General features: G+C 37.2%; 1 protein-coding gene across 1 annotated transcript in view; it reads left to right on the plus strand.

The window, feature by feature from the left end:
* PRKN (parkin RBR E3 ubiquitin protein ligase) overlaps nucleotides 1-27,221 on the plus strand; it is a 705,342-nt gene that overhangs the window by 571,402 nt on the left and 106,719 nt on the right. The window contains exons 8-9 of the mRNA XM_051615355.1: nucleotides 11,303-11,364; nucleotides 25,641-25,790. Of these exons, the coding sequence (XP_051471315.1) occupies nucleotides 11,303-11,364; nucleotides 25,641-25,790 (212 nt within the window). The remainder of the gene's footprint in view (nucleotides 1-11,302; nucleotides 11,365-25,640; nucleotides 25,791-27,221) is intronic.

Consider the following 27,221-nt stretch of genomic DNA (forward strand, 5'->3'; position numbering starts at 1 on the left):
AAACCGTCCACATTTCACATGTGGAACTTTGCCATGTTCCCTCATAGAGAGCATTAAGATATGCATACATGTATTGCTGCTGCAAAGGAGGAAGAAAAATATTAGAATTAGGTAACAATTAGGATTTCAGCTGCATCACAGGAGTGCAGGTCACTTTTAGACAATTGCTTCATTCTTTAGTGTTCCGGAAATGGTTTTCTGTCATAAAATCCCTATGAAAAAGCAAAAATCATAGCCGTTCATTCCGATATGTCTGTACTATTCTGTGAGACATAATATATTCTATGGCTTTTAAAAATTCTCTTTTGGTTGGATGGGCTTATTGTCCATGGTTTAGTTTTAGAGTAGCCTGGGCTTGCCTTGTAGTCTGAGTCATTTATGTAGCAATTTAAATATTTGTCTAAGGTCTCAGTGAAAGGCTCATGTTGAAGTCTTATAAATGCTGCATAGATTAAAGGAATAGCATTTTTTATGTAGTGTTTATACAGAATTACATCATATCCTGGGAAAAAAGAAAAAGTGAAAAGAAAAGCATTGCTGTTTCTGGGTCATTGAGTATTGTTTGCCATTCTCCTTTCTCCAATAGTAATTTTGTGCATGCTTATGCATGTGTGAGTAAGGGAGCAAGATCTGCATGTGTGCATCTTGGTTTTTCTGTCAGATTTTTTTTGAGCTTGTCATATTGATTTTCCTGTACTGTGGACAGAAAATAACCTTTAAAAGAATTGCATTTTAATACCCTTTTGCACTTGTTAGTAATTGAAGAGATAGAAAGCTGTGTTTGTTCCCTGGCACCTGGCCACATATTTCTTGATAATACAATGGCCTATTATTCTACATTACATAAACTATGTAATAACCTCACTTGGTAAAATATGTGTAAGACAGAAATTTATTGCAACATGAGTTGCTGAAAATGTTCTTTCTGTCATTCCCCAGATTATAAGAAGACAGTTTCCTTAATTCAAATTTTAAGGGGAAAAATAAAATATACTTACTCTCCAAATCTGATTCTTAGCACTTGGTCTTTACAACATACTTCTGTTACCAAGTCGTCAGCTGGGAAACGGCTGGGCTGTGTGAACATTGGTTTAATTTCAGCTTAGAAACATTTTAGCATTTTCTGTATTGCACCTGCTTAATTCTGGCATTCAGAAATGACAGTCTTTTAGAGACTTGCCCTTCAGTAACTGGCAAATGAAATTCTTCTATAGTTATTTTTGCCTTCTGTTGACTTTTATTTTGAGATAGTTGGATTTTCCCTGAGAAGACAATTTCCTCTCTTACAAAGTCTCCACCACATGCTGAAAGCTCCTGACCTCTCACTTGCCTTCTCAAAGGTACTGATCATCATCAAAGGCCAGTGCCAGCATGAAGGTGAGAATCTGAGAGACCAGTTTGCTTTAGAGATTTCAACTACTATTTTAATAAAAGATGAGAAAATCTTTCATGAATTGAGCTGATTGAGCTAAAAACCTAGTATTCTGAGAGTGAAGAGCTCCTTTCAGCCCAGCAATGGGATTTTCACTACTGAGGTTTATATGGCAGAAGGTGTTGAATCTTCCAAAAGAAGTTTAGAGCAGCTCTGTTGTATCTCAACTAGAGAAAAGTTTAAAAAAAATAAAAATACAACTGGTTATATTAGTAGCCTTAGATCTGCTGATTTTCTGACTGATGTTATGAAGGAATATAGGAGTAACTTCTGTTAACTGAGAAACATTTTTTTGAGAAAGAAATTATGTTGTTTCTGTAAAATATACTTTAATGTCACAGAAGTCAATACTTGCATGGAAAGAAGGGAGTCTCCTTTTCTTTTTCTTCTGTTTCTGAAGCTGCTGTGTTTGAGCAGTAAAAGTTGTATTCCAATTTCTCATTACAGTCAGACAGCATGGATTTCATTTTGTGGCACGAATTTAGCATTCACTGGCTTTACTGAGAATTGCATGGGTGAATTTACACCTATAATTTAAACCAGAATATCGAGCAACCAGATGGTACAGACTATTAGTCAAATATGTTTGCACTATTACATGGTTGCCCTGAAGTCTTAATCTCTTGAGCAATACTGACTTTTTTTTAGAAAATTTCTCCCCTCTGACAGACTCTTTCAGCATTTTGTCACATAGTGGTACAGCATATACAGAAAATTGTCAAAAATAACAAGGAGTGGCATGCTGGCATTGTGCAGCTCGGTACAAGGCTTGAATGCTGATGTGACTAAACTTGTCCAAGTCTGATTTGAATATTGTTTTAAATATGCAAAAAAGCAAGGAAGTAAGCAGATTCTAAACTGAAATGGCAGGCCGGTATTCCTGCTGGTATTTTCTGTTGTAAAGATTTAAAAGAAGACCCTAGTAGAAAATGGCTAACATGGTTCAATACTGGTAGTCATTTGGCTTTAAAGCTTTATTTTAAAAAGCAGGGTGTAGCAGCACAGTGAAGGCCAGAGTTGTGTGCCATGTGAGAAAGCCAGACCAGCAGAATTTCCTCTCACCTGAGGTGCTATTTTTGCTGCCCGTTCTCAAACTTTATGTCATCCTTTCCCAACTCTACTGCAGTTCCTTTGCAGAATTTTTGCACAAGTATGTCATGAGAACAAAAGTATCTTTTTGTGGATTTGGGTGATTTTGAAACTCAGTGCATACAAACAAAAATTTTTTGCTGGACCACTGACATGTCTGATAACTGGGTAGAACAGGACAAACATTGTGTCCCAACAATTAGCTTTCATGGAACTGTTTGAATATTAGCTTCAGCAGCCTTTTTGATAGCAAAAAAAAAAAAAATTATATATATATAGGTCTTCTTACTGACTTCAGCTGTCAGAAGTCAATCAAGAAAAAAAAAGAACATAATACTGTTTGACAGGGCTTTTAACCAGGAGAAAGTGGTATATGAATTATTTTTTAAATGCAAATAAATTTCTTATCACCAATTAGGCTTTGAAAAAGATGCACTTAAATATATTGTTTACTGGTATACAGTCTTTCTAAGCAAGTATTACATTTTGCATACATAGCCAATTTTTTGCTGGTATGAATATGTGTGAGCACCGTTGATTTAATTTTTTGGCATGCTAGTTTGCTTGAGCTGAAGAACTGCCCCACCATTTATAGTTTTAGAGAGACTTATAAAGACTTACAGGAAGGACCTTCACCATGTTGACCTCTGGGTACATAAATCATGTGCAAGTATTGCTTGTCATGCTCCCTGGTTTAGCACTGCCCAACAGCACAGCTGAGCTTTGCAGTCTAAAAACAAGCCTGCTGACTTTGAAATGACAGAATTCAATACTTCTTGCTTTTGAAAATATCTCCTTTTATATTTTTTTTTTTTCCTAAGGAATCTATATTATTGAAACACTCTAATATGTCTCTTTTGGGGCATATATTTGTTTTACCTTGCTATATACTTATCTAGATTACTGTACAGAAAAATTTTCATCTGCAAATTGATATTATCCGAATGAGTACAAGAAAAGAAACCCATGTGATTGTTTACTTTACTTTTTTGCTTTTACTGGCTATCTTATTTATTACACCAATTACTAGGCAGCCAGTACAAGATATTTTGGTACTGAAGGGTTGTCTCCCTATTTATAAATACACTGCTGACTGCAGTCAACAGTATATTTATAAAAAAAAAAAAAAAAAAAAAAAAAAAAAAAAAAAAAAATCAGATGTTTTAGTGTGTCCAGCAGGCTGAACACTGCTTGTAGCATTTAGACTTAGATCTATAGCTAAGACATATTGGCTGAGAAAAAATTTGACACCTATAGATAAGGCGAGGGAGTAGCCACTGTGCATCTGTTGAACAAAAAGTTGTTTGGTTTCTTTCTGGGGAAAAATGTTCCATGACTGAACTTACCCTAATTATGATAGATCATCAAAATAAGTACTGGAAGCAGAATTATGAGTTAAGGGGTCAGAGAATATCAGTTTGCAAATGTGGCTCGAAGGCATGATCAACATGGAGAATTCAGAAAGTAAATAAGGCCTTTGTTAAAAATAAATCAATAGGCAAACCTAGTGATTACAAGCTGATTTAATGGGAAAGTTTTGAGTCTGATGTGTGATTTTATGATTAATGATGGTTAGAGTAATTGATCTTCCAGGTGAAGTTGTGTACCCATGTGAATCTCCAGTATTTTAACACCTGCAGATGTAAGGCTTGGGACTTGAGATGAAAAATTATTCATTATTTACATTATTTACAAAATTATTTATTATTTATTTTTTTTTAATCATACTTCTTTTTTGAGAAATTAAATCTTTCTTATACAAAGGAAGATATCTGTATACACAATGTAGGTCTACAAATTAAAGAAGCTTTAAGTTTGGTTACATTAGAAAATTACATAGGTAACAAGAAAAAAAACCTCAATAATTTACTATTGACAAAAGTATTGCTCATGAAGGTTGTAAAAAAATTGTGAAAATTGTTAGGATGGTACTCTTCTGTGGGATCTGTGAGAAAACATTTATAGATCTTTCACAATGCACAAGCACAACCAGTATTCAAAAACAAAATAACGTTTTTATATCCTGTAAATTACATACTTGATACTCTTCATAATATATTTTTCAATTTTCAGGAAAATATTTATGCATTCTAGACACTCTCCTTAGTTTTGTCTTTGTTCATGTTCACATAGCATCAAAAATGAGAAAAGGTCACCTGAAACATCAAAACATTTAATTAGCACAAGCGCAGTAAAGTCACTTCATGCTTTGAAATCATTGTCAGTTCCCATAAGAGTGACTTCACTGTCACCAGCACAGGGTTGCTTTTCCCTAGAAGAGACACAGACAGCATAAAGGTGTATTTTTTGCACTACTATTCCAATTAGTTGAACAGGTTGGAAGAAACTGGGTGAATGACATGACAAACAAATGCTCACTAATTAAAGTGTTTCAAACCTGTTAAGTTTTGTGTGAAAGTCTAGCCCGACTCCTTCTCTTTGCTTCCCCAATTACCATTCCTGTTCTTACCACACACTGTGCAGGGCTGTGCTTTTCTTGTCGTTCCTGGTTGCTCAACAGAGTTGTCTGGGCTGGGTTCTGGGCTGAGTATTTGTACCTTGCTGGTATGCCTGCAGCTAGAGGCTGGCTGTGCTCTGCATGGATACCTGCTATAACAAGTGCAACAAGCACCTATGAGCTGCAGGCTTCCCTTGCCACCTTCCCTTGCTGTGCATGCACAGCAGGCTGGCGTATGCTTGCCTAAAAATGTATACACATCTATAATTGTTGCTATATTGCACATACTGCCATTAGAGTGCTGCATTTCTCAACTTTTAGCATTATTTTTGAATATGGAACATTTTTTATATCCGTACTCAAGTCAAGTATGATTCTACATGGAGCAATCAGGAAAAAAAAATACACATATCCATCAATTTTCTGAGCATGAAGCAGTTATTCTCATGCATTCAAAACATTTTCCAGTTGCAAGCTCATTTTAGCGATTAGCACTGTGGAAAGATATCCTTTGAAGGACATGATAGATATCCTTACATGTTTGTGTTCAGAGCTCACAAAAGGGCATGTACTTTTTAGAATTAACAAGTGTTGATGCAGACATAATTTTTAAGTGAGAGAAATGGAAGTTGCTCTGTGTTCATAATGTAAGTGCTCAGTTTGCAAGGAGCTAAGTAGGATGAGAAAATTTACATGCCCAGAGTTAAGCATGTGCAGAAATTATTGGGATTGCAGTTGTTGAGTGTAATTTAGCTCATCTAATCTAAAAAGTCTAAAAGTTAGTTGTGTAATTCTTACCTAGTTGGCTTAGATTCCTCAGTTAATGAAGATAAATGGATACCGTTTTCTACTCTGTGAAGGTGTCTTTCCTTCTTTTGACTAAAAAAGAAGCATGCAGTGAATGTATTAGACTCATATAACTAATAATTAGATATATAAATTTAGAGAATTCAACAGGGGAAAGTTGAAACTTAAACAAAGAAGGAAATGATGCTACAAACATGGTAGAAGGTAAGATATAGCACACAATCCTACAGTGGAGGTATATATGATTGTGACTACAGTTACTGAAGACATTGTATGATTTTCTAGGATTCTCTGAGGCGAAAAATTAATCCTGGAGGTGAAAAAATAATATATTTAGGATCAATATTCACTTCAGTTTGGTGCAGTTTGGGCAACAAGGTTCATCTCTAGCACCTCTGACAAGGAGACAGAGCTGTGCCATTTCCCCCACGGATGCTGCAGGAAAGGTGCAGGGGCACAGTTAGTAATGCCTCACAGTTTCAGGGTTGAGCAGATCCCGAAGCCCAGTGCCGGTGTGTTTTCTTGGAAGCTCATATATAGTCATATTTGGGTGCCTAAAGGGCCAGTGGTTTCTTGGGGGCACTGGGGGCTCACCAGGGGGTTCTCTCCTGGCCCAGGAGCCAGGTCCCATCCCAGCCCCAGCCAGGAGCAGGCAGCTGGGGGCACCAGGGCAGCTCCGAGCACTAGGGACAGGGATGGGCTGAGCCTTGGCTTGGATGTGGGCTCATGGGTGAGCCTGGCTTGGGAGTTCCATGGCCAGGCAGGGCAGAGCTGTGGGGAGCTGCAGACCAGTCCTGCTGTGACATGGCCAGGGCAGGGGCTGATGGCCCCAGGCGCTGCCATGGGGTCCTGGGTCGTGGGGAGCCCTGGGAGGGCTGTGCAGGGACAGCCATGGGTGGTGGTGTCATCAGGGCCCTGGCACTGGCATTTCTTCTCAGTTGTCTGTATCCATTAAAGCAGTCGTTTTATGTTTTCATTTTGCCAGTTTATGCAATATTAAAGGGTTGATTTAATTTTTCCTTTGCCTTCTCACTGGAGAACATAAGTCATACAAAGTGATAATTTTAAGCAAAAGCAAAAACAGAAGCTAATTCTGTCTGAGGAAAAAATATGTGAAGACTTGGGTAATTATATTGGTAGTAGTCAGAATCATAGTTTAATTACAAGTGTAGCTGAAAATGTGTGTTCAGACCAGTTTAAATCAGGGAATTTATGATAGGAGACATTAAACTGTCCCTCCTAAATTTTGCTTCTTTACTTTTCTCTTCGAGATCCGTACCCTTATATGCACAGATTAAAAATATCTTTACTTTTTTTTTTTTTTAAGAGAATACCAAATTGTAAATTGTAAATTTACAGTTGCAAATTTCTGTAACTTTGAATGTAGTTTTCATTCCTAAGCACAGTATTTGGAGTTAAATAATAAAGCAATATGAGAATCAAGCAATAACTAAAGTATTCAAAGAAGTAATCTGGGCTATGATAGAACATTTAAAATTAAATAATATGCTTAAATTTAATTTAAGTAATCACTGCTTAAGTAGAAGCAAAGAAATTACTTGTGGTGAGTTTGTGAAGCTGCTGGTGCTTTGAACTGGTATCATCTCTTCATAATTTAATTTCCTGCTTAGACTTAGGCTCATTCCTAAGCCATTACATTAGTTTTATGGGTCTTATTGCTTTGAGGCCAATGGAGCTATGCCACAGGAAAAAGCCGTATGAAAATACTGAAGATTTGCAGCATTTTTTAAAATTTCTTACCTCTTGCTCTGCCTCCACGGTAGGCGAAAGCCTGTTACAATCATTGTAGCCAAGAACATATGAATCATATAGATTTGAATGTCAGTTGAAAGAGGAAATTAATAAATGCTTTCATTGTCATTTTATCAGTCTGCAGGTGTCCTCAATCCTCAGTTCTGGCTTCTGATTAAAGGCATTTATCCATGCTTTTGCATGATTTTAACACTCTTATGTGTAATTGCTATTGATTTATCTAAATATTCCTACAGTTCAGCTTATGTCTCCATAAACTTCATGTATGCCTGTGCTTTTTCAAGTAATAATTGGGAAAAGGGAAATGAAAAGTTTCAGTAATTGTTGGGATTGTTGATTATAAGTTTCTGTACTACAAAGGGCATAAAAACTAATCCTCAAAGCATTCTACACAAAATAACAAAAATCTGTAAGTGCACATTATTTATTTCATGTGGCAAGAGCAAGTTGCACAGCAGAGATCTTGAAAAGACTTTTTTCTTTTAAGGTTTGGTGAGCACAGGTTGCCAGTGACCCATTGGTGCTGTGCTTAACTTGTAATATTTTTCAGATTTCCGTGTGTGTTTGCAAGTGCATGAATATGTTGATGGACATATGAGTGGTTTTGTAGGAGAGATGACAAACAGTTCTTAGTGCTCTTCAGCAGAATAGGTATTTTTTAATCTCTTTTTTTTTATTGAGCAGCTATTTGTCTATAGCTTTTTTCTCTAGTCACGATGCAGAAATTTTCCATCATTCAAGGCTCCTTAAAAATTCCCAGATATTTTATAAGAATGGTCATACCATTGGAACTCATTTTACAAAGATCTGCTTACAGAACAGCATAAATTAAAGTAGAAATATGAAGCATCAAAAACATCCAGAAATATATTCAAAAAGAAAGGAGGATGTTTCAGTCTTTCTTCTTTTTTTGTTTCCCATGTTTCTTCTTTATTTCCATTTTTTTTTGTCAAATTATTGTTTGACAACAGTAATTTCCATTGTTTCTTCAGATGTTGCTTCTGTAATGTGGAGGTCTGAAAGCACTTCTTACAGACATCAGATTCTCAGTATGTGTCAGTATAATTCAATATTGCATGCATTTGACATTTCTGAACACATTGTTGCTGTCAAGCATCCTGCCAAGAGTGACGTGGTTTTTAATCTCTCTCTCCTTCTCCTTTGTTAGTAACTTCAGGATCGCTTGCATAATGAGCTTCCAAGATCCAGTGAAAGTCTGGACTATGCAAAAGATTGTGGATTGGTCAAGTCTCTGAAAAATAGACTATACAAAATATTCTATTGGGAAGAGAATGGACAACTAGTAACACTTAAAATAATACATATATATACATGTGTATATATATATGTCCATATGTATTTTCATACTTTTAAACAATTTTTACAAATATTCTTGGCTTCAAAGTACTTATCGTCTCAAACACGAAAGAAAGATGCATTTAAGCAATTCACAGAAGGGAGATTATGTAAATTATACATGAGGGCAGAATGGGGTGGATATCTGGAAGAAACAGGCATTCAGGAAATAATGATTTCAAGAAGAATGGAAAGAGAAAAAGGAAACTTTCCTATCTTAAGGGATTTAGTGAATAATACATTGGAAAGGAGAAGGTGGAAGAAAGAAATGATTGGTCGAAGAAGCAGCTGTAAAGACTACAAAAAGCTGAGACAAGCAAAAGACAGTTTAGTTGATGTTACAAAGCTAACATCTGTCAAAGATCAACATGCAGTATCACATGAAATCTGTATTTTCCTCTATGTTAGAAGTTCCTATAGCAGTGTACAATCAATGCAGATATTTTCAGGGAAAATTACATGGGGAAAAAAATAATAATTACATCAGGTCTGGAGGGTAAGAGAGAGAAACTGTGCTTTAGGCAGTGAGTTCTTATCTGAAATACACAGAAGTCAAAAGCTCTGGACTACAAGCCAGGCCTCAGGTGAAGAAGTTAGTGAGACATTTAGAGTTGAAACATTCAGGGTTTGGATGAGCTGGAAGATAGATTTGTAAATCCTAGTGAAAACTAACAGAAAGATGCTGCATAGCAGTGATTCTGTGGTGGAAGTGGTAAGGACAACTTTAAGTATGCTTTGAGCAGATACAGAATACACAGTGAGAGCCTAAGTGTGGTGGAAATTAAAAGAGAAAATTAAAGGTTACACAGGGGCTATGGTCCTGGAATTTGTGGACAATAAAAACCCACTAAGAAAGAATAACTCAGAGCTAAACTTCACACATTCAAATATATTAATATCCTTATGTGTGAGAGGAGGGAATAGCTTGGTGGAAAGAAGCCTGTTAAGGATGTCATAGGTTTTATTAAATGCGAAGAAATAGTAATATATGGTAAGAGACAAGCTGTTAATAGCTAATTCTTATACTGTGCTTAAAACTTGGCCACCTTAAACCTTGGCTACCTTTAAAAGAGCTTGCTTTTGAAGTTGTGTTGCTGGTGATTCTTCACCTGGACCTCCTTTGAATGGAGATAAAGCATTTACCAGCAAGAAGCTGTTTCAAATATTGTTAAAATCAGTTCCCTAATTATTTAAATTTATACCACTAGAAGACCTGTACTAGTATAATTGTATTTTTGTCTTTTTCGGTTATGTTGCTTGCTAATATAAAAGCTTTTCCCTTTGTATCCCCAAGACAGCTATGGCAACAGAAGTTGTGAGTGTTGGCCATGCCTCATTGGCTTTGAGTGAAGCCACAGTGCTGATGGAGATATTCTGACAACTGTCTCCAAATTAATTTTCATTCTTTTAATAGCAGACATTAATGGGGAGAGGTAACTACCTGTAGTTGCATTAGCAGAAAAGCAGGTTGAAAAAAAATGTAGTTCCTTCCCTGTTCTGGGGACAACCATGCTCTTAATTTCTTTTAAGGAGTTTTCTTGGTTCACAAGCAGATTCTTCAATTTATGGTAAAAAGAATAAAGCCCAGATTGCTTTCACAGCCTGCACTTTGTCCCTTGCCAGAATGAGTGTAGTAGTGAACAAAAGTAAGTAGCAGCCTTGGATTTCATCACCAGGAAGGTAATCACAGTCTGAACAGATCAGTGAAGTGCATGGCATCTAGCTAGACACATTCTTTCTTACTGGCTGGTACAGATGTGAAGGTCCATAGCAACTGAATATTTATCTGATTACAAAATTCTGGAAAATTGCTCCCCTGCCTGTGTGGCTGGTTTGTGTATTATACCTGTGGGTGACATCTACATGTTTGTGAAATGTATTATATTTGTGACAGCCAAAAATAAAATGATCTGTGGGGCCTGCAGAGCCTATGAAATCCTTCAGGGACTCAGGGCAAGCTTGTATTATGCTTAGAAATGAGTCCAAACCTGGTGTGTGAATCAGAATTCAGCTTTGGCCAGCTCCAAGGTTTTGATCTGAGATCCTCTTCTAACAGCCTTTTTGGCTTACACTAAGGGGCTGGCGTTATCTGGCAGACAGTGCTGCCCTTTTCATCTTGCTTTTGTTTTTAGTCCTTTGGGGAAAGGGCTAAAATATTCGGAATATAACCTTTCTAAGTGTTCCTGGTAGCGTACTCAGAAATGTGGAAGGATTATCTGATGGGTGTTTATCAGCACTCTGGTGCTTGCAGAACCATGGCTAATCTTTCTAATCTTTTTTGTCTTAGGTAATCTGTGTATTCTATCCTCTCTGTATCTATGTATCTTATGCTGAAACTACACTGACACTGAAGCTCTAAAATGCCTATTTTTGTTTCTTTCCAACAGCTGGCTGTCCAGACTCTTTGATTAAAGAGCTTCATCACTTCAGGATTCTGGGAGAAGAACAGGTGGGTTAGCATCTCAAAGGCAGCATCTTAATATCATGAAAGATAGACACTAATGAGACAGTTTTGTCTCTCTCCAGGGAGGCAGAGTCTATCTCATGACCCCCAATGACCTGAAATGTGGGGAAAACAAACCACACCGGAGATATATGTGATTTTTTATTTCTTCATTCTATCCATTAGCCTTGACAGGTTATTAATTGGTACATCTGCTATCTGCCACAGCTTTCTGGCTTTTTACTACAGCAGTAAACAGTCTCTAAAACAGCAGATAGATAATCTGACTAAGGGATTGATACTTACAGCTACTGATGATATTATCCATCTCTTTTTGTGGCCTTTTTCTCTTCTAAAAATATGTTTCTCATTGATAATCATAGCTGTGCTTTGCACTCGGAAAACTGTTTCTGTAGAAAGATCTTACAAATGCATAAGTGAGGTATGCTTTACAACATTCACAAGATGATCATAGTTATTATTTTGTCAATAATTAAATTAATGTACAGATTTATTGAGCAAATGGCCTTAAATTTGAGGGACAAGTTGAATTTTCAAATGCTTAATGCTTCTGAAATTCAAGTTGTCTTTGTCTCTGAAGTATCTCCTAATGTACTGGTTATAAAGCCTAACTGCCTGACATAGACCTCCAGGTACTAGGGATGAAGGGCCTGAAAGCTCAGCATTAGTGTGTTTTACATCAGAATATCTGCATCTTTTAATGGACCCGACACCAAGGGACTTGCAGAAAGTTGTATGAGGGTCATGGCAGGGGTAGGAGCAGGTCCTGAATTGTTAATTCAAAGTCTGGTTTCTTAGCTTTTAGATCAGATTATATTGTCAAGAACACCCTGTTGCTTCTTCTTTCCCTGTCACTCTCCTATAGGTATTTTTTCATTACAGTTAGGGCTGCTGGTACTTTTTCTAGACTTCCAATTTTCCTCCATCAGCTCCCCACTTCAGCCAAATTCCTGAGGGACTCAGCTTTGCCTTAGCAAGAAGGCAGCATGAAGCATAGTGTTGAGTGGGTTTGTCTGACAGGAATGGGAAAAAAAGAGAGAAAACAGACTAGGCCAAAGGAGATACTGGAAGCATGAATCTGGTGAGACTGAGGATGTAAGAAGAGGAAATCAAAGAAATGATGATGCAGATTGATAGGGCCAACAGACTGATTAGAGCCAGCTTAAAAATGGAGACCAGCATGAGATGAAGCCTGGGGATACTGGAGAGATGGGGCTGATTGGTAAGGAGGGTAGGAATAGAATCCAGAATGGCAGGGATAAGGGTCTGAGAAGGATCTGGGACCGAGGACTTAAAGGGAATGACCAAAAATGGAAACTTTTCAAAGAGCCTGGTAATTAAAAGGAAGATCTCTAGTTAATGAGCTGAAGGAGGAGGTGAAGCTAAACAGATTAGGAGGAATGGGACAAAAGGAGAGATTGAAAAAAAATCAGGAAACAGCTAAGCCTGGAAGAGACTGTGAGTATGAGGGACAGGTCTGAATTAGGCAGACTTTGATAGCTCCACTAGCAGAGCTCTGAGATTGGGTTGCAGAACCCAGCCTTGCTAATATCCACTGACAGAGCAGTATAATTTAATTGAGAGACAATTTTTTTTCTGTTTATTTTTTAGAAATGAAAGTGGTAAGCATAAAAAGAAAGGCTAAATATCGTGTTAATAAAGATTTCAGACATTAGAAAATGTCAGATTTCAGGTTGTTTATGTATTCTTAATACTTTCCTTGTTCTTCTCACTTAGCCTTACACCTTTGCACTAACAGAGTATTACAGAATCAGAGAATCACGGAATGGTCATGGTTGGAAAGGACCTCTGAGATCACTGAGTCCAACCAAAAAAACCCACAAAAAACCAAAACCAAACCAAAAAGCCACAAACAGCCAACCTACAATCTCAGCCACTAGAGGATACCCTGAAGTCCCACATCTACACATTTCTTGAATACATCCAAGGATGGTGACTCAACCACCTCCCTGGACAGCCTGTTCCAGAGCCTGACCACTCTTTCAGTAAAGAAATTCTTCCTAATATCCAATCTGAACTTCCCCTGCTGCAACTTCAAACCATTTCCTCCAGTCCTGTCATTATTTACTTGAGAGAAGAAGCCAACACCCGCCTCACTACCAGCTACTTTCAGGTAGTTGTAGAGGGCAATGAGATCTCCCCTCAGCCTCCTTTTCTCCAAACTAAACATCCCTATTTCCTTCAGCCACTCCTTGTATGACTTGTTCTCTAGACTCATCACCAGCTTGGCAGCTCTCCTCTGGACATGCTCCAGCACCTCAGTGTCCTTCTTAGAGTGAGTGGCCCAGAACTGCACACAGTACTCGAGGTGAGTACAGGGGCAGGATCACTTCCTTACTCCTGCTGGCCACACTATTCCTGATACAGGCCAGGATGCTGTTCACCTTTTTGGCCACTTGAGCACACTGCGGGCTCATTTTCATCTGGCTGCCAACCAGAATCCCCAGGTACTTTTCCTCTGGGCAGCTTTCCAGCCACTCTTCCCCACACCTGTAGCATTGCCTGAGACTGTTGTTACTGAAATGCAGGACCCAGCACTTGGCTTTATTGAACCTCATACAATTTGCATTGGCCCAATCCAGCCTGTCCAGGTCCCTCTGCAGTGTTTTCCTACCCTCTAGCAGGTCAACACTCCCACCCAATTTTGTGTTGTCTGCAACATAGTTGATAAAATAGTTGAACAAAACTGGCCTCAAAAACGAGCCCTGAGGGACACCACTTGTGACCAGCCACCAACTAGATTTTACCCCACTTATCACAGCTCTCTGGGCCTAGCCATCCAGCCAGTTTTTTACCCAGTGAAGAGTAAATTAAATTATTTGTATTAAATTATTTGATCATATACGAAGTTTAGAAGTGGGATGATGTAAATCACAAGGAGCCAGAAAGACTATTAATTTGTAACTGATAATAGGGGAAGTCTTGAAGAGAGTAGGGGAGTTTGATGAGGAAGACTCACTAATCAGGTAAATACAGTAATTTTGCGACTTGGATATTTTTTGTGTGCTTTTGGACTTTCATAATGAAATTACTCCTCTTTGTATTGAATACAAGTAAACAGATGAGAAAAATTTATCACCATGAGATAGCAGCATAAAACTGTGCAGATAGAATTTTTTTTTTTTTGCAAAATGAGTGTGACCTATAAATGTTTGCCTTTCTCTGAAACTGGCTACAGAAACAGATTATTTGGATACTTGCCTTGAGGATTGAAATATTCCATAAACCTGCACAAGTATAAAGAATATTGCAATTATAATCTGTCCCTACAGAAGTATTGTTATAATGAGTCTACTGATTACCGCAGTAGCTCTTGCTTGAAGTTAGAACAGACTTCGACAGTTAGGGAGAAGTTGACACAAAACCAAGGTTAAAAAAAAAAATATATATATATGTATATCTAAATGAAGAAAGAAAGGAATTTCAGGCAAAATCCTTATTCACATGGCTATCTAATTATTTCTTATATTTATTTAGTTATATATTTGCACTTCAAAAACATCTGAAGTGTGTCTTTTTCTGTTAACATGCATACTAAATAGAAAAAAAAATATAACATTGTTTCATTCAGACTGCTTACAATTTCAGTATTATCAACCAAGATACATTTTCTTTCACTCCAAGCAACAGTCAGAGAATAATATGGGCATGTTACTGCTTCATGTCCAATCTCGATTTATTTTTAAAATGCTTATGTATTTAAGGCCAGATTATAAAAGCAGAATAGACTATTGTGATAATCTGTTCTGATCTCCTTTAGAATACACATTACATGAACTTCTTGGATTAATTCTTGTTTAAACTGGAGTATTTTGCTAGAAAACCATCCAGTCTTTGTTTACAAATCACTTGCAGACATTAGATCCTATTATACTCTTCAGTAGTGAAATACAAAAAATTCACAATGCTCCCTGCATTGCCTATCTCCCATTATCCAATGTCCAGATCCTTTACATTTCCAATTCCCTTTATCCTTTCACAAGGCAATAGGTGATCATCATAATTTAAAAAAAATCACTTCATCAAATGAATGCAACTCACAAAAAGCCACCATACCCCTGCAACAGGACTTAAAGCAAAGTCCTTATACTGCAAAAGGGAGTTTGTCAGTCTGTCGGCTATGTGTGTTTCAGACAGAATGAAGGAACCTTTCAGTTTGAAGTGGTCATTCTCACTGGAACTTATGGGTTCCAGTTAAACCAGTGGCTGCCCTTCTACTGAATTCTATTTATTCATCTAAGAGGTGCCTTAATGCTCTTGGAGGTGGAGGGACACAGCTGAGATTCAGCTCACAATCCATCACACTGCTTCCCATTCAGAAATCTCAGAAATCTCGTTCTGCAATTATGGGTACTAGTTTGTTCCTAAAAAAATAGCGTTGCTGTGACTGTGCTGAAAACTAAGTTGTTTGCTTAAACCCAGTTTATTAACAGTTCAGATAACTCTGTAGCATGAACTTAGCCATGCATGTTACATGTTCGTTACTTCCTCTTCTCAAAATGTTACAAGCTTTATCACTTATGTTCTATCTTCTTGGTTTTCTTCCAAGTGATTGATAAAAATTTTAGGTCGCACAATGCCAAGAATCAATAACTTCAGGACCTTTCTGGAAATATACCTCCTTAATAATGATTCCCTATTTACAATTATATTTTAGTCATGCCAGATAGCTAAGTCTTCATTCTCTTAATATATAGCATGTTAACTTTGTATCACTCTAGAGACTTAATGAAGATGCCATGCAGCAGCAAGACAAATACCTTAGAGAAGTCTGCTTCATCAACTTTCTCACCCTTATCAACCAAATTTCAATACAGTTAAAATCAAGCAACTATTCCTAATACAAAACCCTGTTCTCTACCTTTTGTTCATCAAGTATCTGTTTCCTGTAAATACTAGCAATATATAATTGTCATTAATGTCATTAAGAGAGGTTTTGAGCAGCTTGCGGGATCAAACTGCTCAAAAACCTGTGCCTGACTGTCTATCTAAGTAAAATATTTATCTCAGAGTAAGCACTGAAGGAAAACTAATACTGGGAAAAAAAAGGCTTTGTGTTTAATTTGATTTATGAAGAGTTGCTGTTTAATCTGATATTTCCTAGAAGAATTCTATAATAATTAAAGCAGTTGTCCGAATAGCCAGACTTCTCAGTGATCTCCTGGACATGTAAATCTCTCACGTCTTCTGTTCCCTCTAGAATGTACGTTATGAGAATTTCAGTCTAGCTGGAAAGTCTAACTTTTAAGGTTTAGTTGGTGCCAACTACATAGTTTTTAAAGCGGGAATTTAGTTTTTAGGCTTTATGGAAAGAGGTCATAAATCTGTGTGGTACAACCTTCCCTGGTGCATGATACCCATTATGGATACCCAACTTACCTTATAAGAACAGCTTCCAAAATAAATGTCTGAATGTGCAACACAAATACATTTAGCAATGGATTGTTACCCCACTTGAAACCTGACCCTTTCAGAAGGTGCCAGAAATTCTGACCAAGAGAAGTTTGCAAAACTATCTTTGGTTATTTTTAGACCTCCTTGTCACAGACTCTCCCACTGCACACAAGTATGTACAAGGCAAAAAGAGTCTCCTGGACATGCAGCTCCAGAAAGGGTAAAACCTGAAGCTTTCTAACTGTCCTTAGCTCTGCTGAGCATTTTCTTGCAGTTCGATATCACTATTCATAATCCATCCTTTTTCCCTAGCATAACAGATGCAGCTCAACGTGCTAACTGCTTCACTTCATAGGTGTTTGATATACATTTAGGACTGGGATGAAAGATTTATTGACTGGGGAGCTACTGAAAAATAGCATGATATAAAAAAGTTAGTCTTCTGCACTAGCCATTTGCCCTGTCAGGGTGTCTGTTCCTGGATGTAAATGCAACTAGTTCTACAAGTGGAGAAAGTACAAACTACTTACAGAAATATGCTAAAGATGCAGTAAATATGGGCAAATACGGTGGAAGGCAGGTAACTCAACAAGCCAGTGCCAGAGATAGCAGAGAGAACCCTTTAATTCAGACCTAAACACAACAGTATAGCAACATAGCAAGATACCTTGCAGTAAACTGTTATGGAGTCTCCCTAATGGCTCTCTGAGAAATTTGCCTTTTCTCCCCAAAGAGGTAAAAAAAATCTTGCTTCATTGTTTAAATGTAAAACTGTCATTCATTAATAGAAGAGCAGCTACATCTGAAGGCTGGAAGGGAAAACAAATAATGCAAGAGCAGTCTGCTGCTATACCTGAGTGCCCCCAACAGGTTACAGCACACATGAAGCAGATGACACGCCAGTGGTAGGAAAAGAAGCTGCTAAGTATGTATAGCTGCGCTTCTCAGCTGTATCATCTGCTCTGACAACTTTGCAGAATGTATTGGCCAGTTTCTTGATATTTTGACAGGAGAATGACCAATGTTAACAGATTCCTCCTATCAGCTGCTGCTGCAACTCATATCACTGCTCACTTTTACTTTAGAAATGTTGTGCACATTTATATCCCTGGAATCAGAGCAAGCGTGAAGGGGGCCACTCTTTTTTTTTTTCACATATTCTTGCCAGTCAGGGAAAACTTGTGCAAAGGAATACCGTGTCTTGAAAGTCTGCAGAGGCACGTCCCCGTGCTGTTCAAAGGTGCTGTGGGCTTCTGCTAGGTTTTAGTGTGAGCTGCAACTTTAGGAGATACGGAAATCTAGTATTAAAAAAACACAGTGTGGAAATCATTGACAACTAGAAATCATTTCACATCAGTTGAGGTTTTGAAGGAATTTGTAGATAATACATGTATGGGGCAAGGACAAAGTCCTTTTGACTAGATTCATTTTTAAAGTATTTGCTACAGAGCTGTAATGTAAAGTCAGTCATAATCTAACTGACATATATATTTGACCATTCAGGCAAAAGTAATGTCATGTGACAATTCAAATTAATAATCCAAGTTTAGTGCCGGAAACTGTCAAATATGATCAACAAAGTGCTTCTGAAGCATTTGTGGGTCAAGATTTTTGGATAACTACACTTGGAAAAAATGGAAGGTACCCCTTGATAGTTTACATATGGTTTAAAAAATGAATAGTTTTGTACTTCATCAATTATCCAGTTCATCTTTACTAAACCAAAGCTATTTTTTTTTTTTTTCATATTCTGAAATCTGTACCTTTATGAGTGTACTTCCTTACAGCTCTGTGCTTCTCCACCCAGTCCTCTGGCTTCAGCTGCTACTCAGTGTGAGTGATATCTACATGCCTCTCTCAGTTTCTTCCACTTTTCTGTCTAACATCTCATTTGACTCACCTTTTGGATTTGTCATCACCATCCCATCGCTCCCGCTCTAAAATTGAGCTATGGCATTTAACTCCTGATCCTCTTTGCACTGCCTTTTCTATAGCTGGAGCTACACAACAAAATTCATAGTCTTGCAATTTTATATGACCACTGATGTGTCTCTTTTCTACAATGCTGTACCTGCTTTGAATGCCTCCTAACCACTTTCTTCCCTGACTTCAGCAGTAATTGGAATCTCTGTGAGTTCAGGTTTGTCTCTGCTAGATTATCAGACTTTATCCTCTTTGAGTTCTTGTCATAGACAGAGCATCTTTACTTTTTTAACTCGCTGTCTGTGTACTAGACAAGTAAAAGTAATTTATTTTTGGTTCAACAGCTGAAATAAAAAATTGTGAGAAAGGAGGAAAATAACTTGTGACCAAAACTAATTTAAAGGGTGTTTTTTCCTATCAAAACTGAAAAATATGTCATTTTGTGAAGGACCCAAATTTCCATTTTTTACATGTCTTCTGTAACAACAATGCTTGTAGCAATTTGAGTGCTTCTAAACACAGATAGAATAATTCTCTTCCACCCAGCTTTCATTGCTGGGTGGAAGAGAGAGGATTTAAACCCATGTTCAGGGTCTCAGGTGACTGTAGAAGGACTTCTTCCATCCCTTGGATGACTTTGATCTGCTTTCATGCAATGTGCATATATTCACTCTCGTGACCTGAGACAGGGAATTCCTGGGAGGCAGTAGTTACTTCAGTGAATCTCAGTTGCACAATTTGCAACAGCATCAACTGAAAGGAATTCCTTGCATCAATTACAGCCTTGGCAGTTGTCACTTGTAGGGGAGAGAGAAATGTGGATTCGAACTCCACATGTGTTGGAAAGAACTGAATATTAATCTCCAGCAGTCTATTCAGATGGATCTCACAAATACCTGCTGGAAGATCACCAACTTCGATATTCTATAGATACTGTGCCAAGCCATATACTGTGCTTAGGCTGCTTCTTCATTACATCATGTCGCCTCTCATATATTCAAGTTTGATTTCTGTTAAAACCTGCTCCAGTGTCTTCTTCTCTCAGTATTCTTTATTTTCTATTTTAATGCTCATCACTGTGTGCTTTCTTTCTTTCTTTTACATAATTCTGCAAACTGCAGTCTTTCCAATTTTTCTCCCTCTCTACTGTAGTTTCATTTCTTCTATGAATTGTGTCGCATTGGTACAGTAATTAATTTTTTATCTAAGCATTTTTTTAAGACTGTCTTACCCAGTTCTTCATGACTCTCCAAAGTCTTGCAAATTCTATCCCTCTAGAAGGTGGGTCTCTTTCTGGTCTCCTTTGTGGTACTCCTGTGGAACTAAAAGCAGTTGATGCTCTGAACTTGCACTTCCCATCATATCACTGGCTAGCAGAGGACCCCAGTAACTCAGAAAGAATAAAGTAAGGGTGTTCCATGGAGAGCCATGTCAGTTCATCTCTTTTTAATCTATATTTTAGATGACAGTTTTTAAAGTATTTTTACTAGTCCAGTGTGTACTAAGGGGGTCGTACTTTAACTTGCCTAATTACATTATGGAACTACTTTTTTTTTTTTACTTTTTTTTTTTCCCCATGTGTATAATACGTATAAATAAAGTGCTTAGTCTACATTATAGACTAACAGCCTCCACAATCTAATTTTGAAACACACAGATGGTTATTTGATTTATAGGAGCAGTAAAAGCAATCAACAACTCCAGAAAGTAGATTTTCTTTCCTCTGAGACTGTTACATGCAGTTAAAAGAAACAAGTAATCAAATTACCTTTCAGAGATTAGAAATTTTGGCTTTACATCTACTGTTAAACTTTTGCCCAAAGTTCCCAGTGAGGCTACTACTGAGCAGATGCTTTTAGGTGTGAGGAAAAAGGGGAGAATAAAGAAAACTGTGCCCAAAGTTTAAAACTAAAATTAAAATAGCACAAGTTACATGTGCGCTGACAGGGGACATTGCAATAGATTATCTTTTAAGGTCCCTTCCAATCCAAACCATTCTATGATTCTCTTATATTAAAGCACAACTTGCAAATTGAATAACATGACAAAGTATCCCTGTTGTCACACAGTGTATTTTGCAAGAGTTTTGTGCATCCAGATGCATTTTAGTTTTGCTTCAGTGTCTGAATCTTAATATAACTGAAAAGACTGCAATTCATAGTTAAACCTGTTTTATTCCTTTGTCAGCCCAATTATTTCAGTTATATTACTCTTGATTTACAACATCAAATGATTGAATTTCCACTAGTTGAAAACCTGGTACCATTCTAAGACTCAAGGGGAGCCATCCCACTGTGGAAAGTGGGAAGAAGGGAATAAATAGTTGCTATTATCCAGCCTCCTTGTATATGTCATACTATAATTTATAGTAACTTATAAAAATAATTTCTAAATGTCTTTACAAGCAAAGAATGCATGAAAGAACTTCATGGTATGGTTGAAATGCCATAAGTAGAGCCTGGAATTTTTTGCAATGAAAATTTTATTCCATGAAATGTACAGATTTGGGCTGACTGGGACAATTCACAACCTGAGGGGAAAGTTCACAACAGGATGCAGTTTTCAGAGAAAAAACAGAATGTTTTACGACTACCTTGTTCATATACCTTTAGCAGTCTTAGCTCTAGTACTTTGAAGTAAATAATATTTTTAAAACCATTTTTTTCTGAAAAAGCATTGAAATATATGGTTCTATGGTGTATCTGGCAGCTATTTACCCTACTTGTATTTCTGAGAACCTTATTGCACTAGCATATAAATGCCTGACATGCTTTTCTCAAAAGCTCATTTCTAGCACCAGTAGATGGCTGGTGATTTCTGTGTAATTTTATGTTCCCCATTACCATAGTATTTGATGTCCTCATGACTATTAATGCGTTCTGCCTTTTAACATTACAGTGAAATCAGCAAGTACCGTTCTCCCTCTTTACAAACGGGGAACTGATGAGAAGCACAGATTAGGTGACTTACGTGAAAACCGCAGGAAGGCTTTGCTGCCGCCAGGAATTGAAGTCAGCTACATGTATGCCAGTTCTGTCAAGTTCCCCAGATATTAAACTTTGTAAGAGGTTTTTCCCAAAAAATATTGGTGGTGGTTTTCCTCCACGTAGCATGCAGAACTGTTTTACACGTAAGTGCACTGCTAAATAGCAGTTACATTGATAATAACTGAGTAATAGATATTGTTAAACATTTTAAATATACAGAAGAGTTAGTTTCATCTTTTAATGACAGCTCTTTATGTGTTAGATGTGTAGCCTGAGTTGGTTTTCTTAGATGCAGCTGTAGCACTTCCATATCCTACCTGTCTTAGACATGACATATAAGTTAGGATAAATTCTCTCCTTGGGATCTTGTCTCTTCTCTATTCAATACATTTGGAGCCCTTACGAGTTGTTTAGGTTAGATATTGAATTTTTGAAGAGCTAATTTGTGTGATGTAGTTCATAGTCTAAGATATTTAGGTACCCAATCCTTGGTTTCAAAAATAGCTTAGGCCAGGTGACAGGTTCAAAATTATTGAAACTACCTATTGTGGTAGTTACTTAATTTCATGTGTCCATATCTAGCAAATTCTTTTGTCTGTAAAGAGAGGCCAGGGCTCTCTAGGGTTCAGTTGTTCTTGTTCTGATGTACAAATCCAAAAGGGAAAAGAGGAATTGCAGCCTGTCTCTCCTGTTAGTTATAAAAGGAGTCTGAACAACCAGTGCAACTGTAGACATCATCACTGCAGAAATCCAAACTAAATGAAATTAATCCTACTTTAAATCTCCAGATAAGATTAAGAGGCAAAGTAAACTAGTGATAGTTTTCTGCTGGAATATCCCTAAATATCTCATCCCGACGTGATCAAAAATATATCACAGGCTCCAAAGGCATTTAAGGGTTTTTGAAAAATTGTCTTGCATTAAGCAGGATGATTGCATCAGTCCTGTCTGATATGTATGGCTGTGGTATATGGGAGAAAATGCCTATAATAGATATAATCTGTCACCATATGCAAATAGTGAATTAATAATTAATGAATAAGTGTTTTGGTTCTTTGCAAGCTTTTTCTTAGTGCTCCCTTAATGTAAAGTGAGTCATTTTGGTTCAGGCCACTAAATAAAGGATATAAATCCATGTATGTTAGGTATGACTGTGTTATGGTAGCAAACACGTATATGTTCTGCTACTAGATGTTTTACTTGTTTACTGGCTGTAAAGTGAGCTAGTGTACAGGCACAAAGAAAATAAATTGGAAAATGACATCTTATAAATGTATCTGGACTTTGAACGTAGAAAACAGACTGGTAATTAGATGTCAAAATGTGCAAACATATTTAGTAGGATCTTTTCTGTCTTCAGATTGATCATTTTTCAGCTTTTATAGTGTGAAAATCACTAATGAGAGTGCTGATTTGTCATGAGCCCTGTGGCTGAACCTATATAAATCATAACATTTTCTGTACAGAATATGATTACTTTATCCACATTGCCAGAAGGTAGGCTGGACATTCTCTTTCTGTAATTTTCTGTAACAAGATAGATTGATTCCCATTTTACTAATCTTCTACTTCTGTGCGTTAAAAAAAAAAAATAAAGAAAAAAAAAAAAGAAAAAAAAGGAGGCAGGAGGAATCTCTTCATGCCCTTTTAAACTCAGTTAATGAGTGGAAAGCGTATCATCTTTTTCAGCTGAGAATTTATAATGGAAATGCTGACGGAATCTCAGCTACAGTGTTACTGATGTTTGCTTCCGTAATGACAAGCTGCTAACAATACCATATCCAGCACAGTGTTCCCTCTTAATGTGGTAAGACAATCACCATCTTCACCTTCAGGTCCAGTCTCTGCCCTGAAGAAAATTTATGTCAGCAAAGGGTTTTGTAGCTGTGATTACCCATATTTCTGTTCAAGGCCAGCAGAATGACTCAGAGCACTCAGTGTGTATTTAGTGCAAGGATCACAAACTTTGCTGAAAATTGATAAGAGTCCAACGTTAAATATTTATACCATTACTCTACATTTGAGCATAATGATAACATAGAAAAGCACCAACTGACTTTTTGAACCCCCCCATTTAAGGAGATTTTGCAGACATGTCTTGTACATTTCTCAAAATACTGGTATCTTCCAGATCCAAGATATTTTGAAGGCTTTATCTCCTTTTAGATTTCACTTTTCTTTTGAGAAGAAGTTTGCTTGGATTTTTTGTTATCTGACAAAGGTGGATGCTTCCAGCTTGATAATTTTTAATTTATTTTCTGTGATGTAACAATTTTATGTCTATATATTATAGTGTTTTAGGAAGTCACATAGTACTTTTGAAAGCCGAGTGTAACAAGACAAGTTATGGGAATATTGGCAGAAGAATCTTGTTAAATGTACCCACAAAATAAATATGCAGTGGAATCCCTGTCTTTGCAATTTAAAATTATTCTTTGCATCCTTTGAACCTGAGGTTTTGGCCCTACTGCTTCAGATTTGTTGTGGAATTTCTTTGGAAAAAGGTGCAGATTGGTGAGGGAATTTTTTTTTTTTGTTATCCCCAGAATAAAATGGAACAGAATTTTCATTAGCAGTTATGAGATAAAAGTTTATGAAGCCAAAAATACTGTTGTAACATGAAGCTCTGTTTTGTTCCTTTGGCACACCATAAAGCCATTCTTCTCACGGACAAAAATTCGTAGTACTCCCTTCCTTTTCAGCCTTTTGGATTTTCCTGTTTTCTTTGAGGCTGTTAGGACCAAATGCTTTCATCTATTTCATTCTACTAGACCAGATTTATAGGCAAATCTGAAGCCTGGTTTACAATGGTTGTGTAGCTGCTAGTGTGGAACTACACGAACACAGAACCCTAGAATGGACATGATTTATGTGTATGCAGGGTGATTTGTACTTGTTCAGCTTATCTCCAGCTGAAAGAGGGGTAAGTTAGATGAGGGAAAGTTATTGCAGTGGCATCAGTCATTTTAGAATGGGTGTTTTTGTCAGTGAGGATACAGCAAGCATGTTACATAATATTGCTGTGTGTCAGTGTCTCCCTCATTAAAACAAGGGCATTTCCATAGCCTTTTAGACTAGATGAAAACTGCAAAAACTAAGAAAATTTCCTGGAAGACCCTGGAAAAAACTACACCTAAAATTGAAATAAATGTATATCAGAGAATTATTTTTCCATCAGTTTAATTAAATGTATTTTGAACATAAGGTTAGCTGGGCAATTTTACAAGAACTCTCAAGCATTACATTATAATTCTAGCTATATATGCTTGGGGGGTATTTGTGGGCTTATTTTCAGTCTGTATACAGCATTTATCAGTATGTGTTGTTTGACTATAGTTATATTATTTATAATATTTTTAGCAATGTAAGAGTTGTTAAGGTTACTTTCAGAAACAGTCTGCTGAGACACATCCCCATGCTGTTCAAAGGTGCTGTGGGCTTCTGCTAGGTTTTGATGTGAGCTGCAACTTTAGGAGATACGGAAATCTAGTATTAAAAAAACACAGTGTGGAAATCATTGACAACTAGAAATCATTTCACATCAGTTGAGGTTTTGAAGGAATTTGTATATAATACATGTATGGGGCAAGGACAAAGTCCTTTTGACTAGATACATTTTTAAAGTATTTGCTACAGAGCTGTAATGTAAAGTCAGTCTTAATCTAATTGACATATATATTTGATTTCAATATCCCACCCCATTTTCTGGTGGTGAAAAGCTGTGTCAGAAAACCGTGCATATGATATGAGTTGGGGTGAAGTGACACCCCATTTAGTGGCACTGCGAAGTTTTAGACATTTGACAAATAATCTGGACTTAGTGTAAGGCATTAGGGCAGCTGACACGTTGATCATGTGTCATAGATTCAAGCTCAAAGTTTGGGGGGGGAGTTTAGCATGCTGTTGCAAGTTTAACACCGGTCTGTTTTTTTGTAGTACAATCGCTACCAGCGCTATGGGGCCGAGGAGTGCGTGCTGCAGATGGGGGGAGTGCTCTGTCCGACGCCTGGCTGTGGAGCGGGTTTGCTTCCTGAACCAGGAGTGAGGAAAATTGTATGTGAACCAGGCAATGGAATAGGCTGCGGGGTAAGAATACGCCTTTTCCTACTAGCGGTGCGGGAAACGGTTTCTGTTGTACGATGTTAGAATCAGAGGGGAAGTGGTTTTTTGTGCTTTTCCATCAGTGACTCTGAATTGCTCCTCATACCAAAGTGGGACACTGTAGCTCAATACACAATTTAAATATAGCACCATGGCTTAGGAGTGATGATGTAACTGTGTAGACTCCATCCGTTTCAGAATTCTTTGCTTTATTTGGTTTAAGAAGTTGCTGAGTAGTTACAGTAAGAAACTGTGTGCAAATTACAGTCCAAATGCACTTTGACTTTCTTCTAACATTCAGCTGAAACAGGATCTTGAGTAAACCATTCCTTATTATATTAACACCAACTTTCTTTATAAGTCATAGAAGAAGGAGGGAGAGAGAATGACTGATCTGTGATACAGTAGTGACATTGCTTATGCATGTTAAGATACATGATGAGAAGAAATTTAGAAATATTTTTGTTTTCTCATTAAAAGTGCTTTTAAGCAGAGGGAATGCACATTTAATGGTGGATTTCTGGAAAACAAAGATTATACTTTTTGCTAAGACGTGACATCATATGGATCAGTGATTGTTTTGGTAGTAGAAAAACCACGTACCTTAAAATAATCAAGCTTTGGGGGAAATAGAAAAATGTAGAGAGAAATCTATATAAAAAAGAACATTAAATGTTAGGCCACAGTGACTAACTGGTGTTTGTAATAAGTAAATCTTTCTGTGCTTGGTATTATTGTTGAATTCCATGTAGGCTATAAGAGAGAAATATCTATATTTATAAGATATTACCATGTTCCTGTTGTTGCTTCTTGTGGAAAATGCACTTTTTATTGCAGTTTTGGTGTTGCCCAAACTGATACCATGCAAGAATAATAGTTTGCTGAACTAGGAAGTCACAGTAACTTGTCTTCTACGAGTAGGTTAGCATCTGTCGACCTTGGTAAAACCCTGTGCAGCGGTGCATGTAAAACAGAGTATTCCCCAGATTCACTGATCAGATATAGAGCTATAAAATAAAGCAGAAGGTGGGAAAGTAATAAGAAGCAAGACTGAATAAACAAAAGGAAATGCCTCTGGACTAACAATTAGGAATTGGTTAAGAAAAGAGAAAATCACTAATGATTTCAACACTGCCTTGTAGTGATGAAAATCATACCGTGTTTTGCAGCTTTATTCATCATCAGTCTGAATCTACAAATGCCCTGTAAATAAAGTGTATATAGCACACAGGATTGATGTATTGCCTGGTTTAGCAAACTACTCTGTTACCTTTTATGTGCAGCCTTGAGTTTAACCTCACCCTTTGTTTTGGTTTATGTGATGTCTTGGACATTTTAAGGGGTACAATTCACTGAGACTGAAATGAAAAGAGGCTGAATGAGAAGCAAGAGGCTGGTCTGTAAGGCAAATTTTTG

This window comes from Apus apus, chromosome 3 (genome assembly GCF_020740795.1).
Source record: "Apus apus isolate bApuApu2 chromosome 3, bApuApu2.pri.cur, whole genome shotgun sequence".
Taxonomy (NCBI): domain Eukaryota; kingdom Metazoa; phylum Chordata; class Aves; order Apodiformes; family Apodidae; genus Apus; species Apus apus.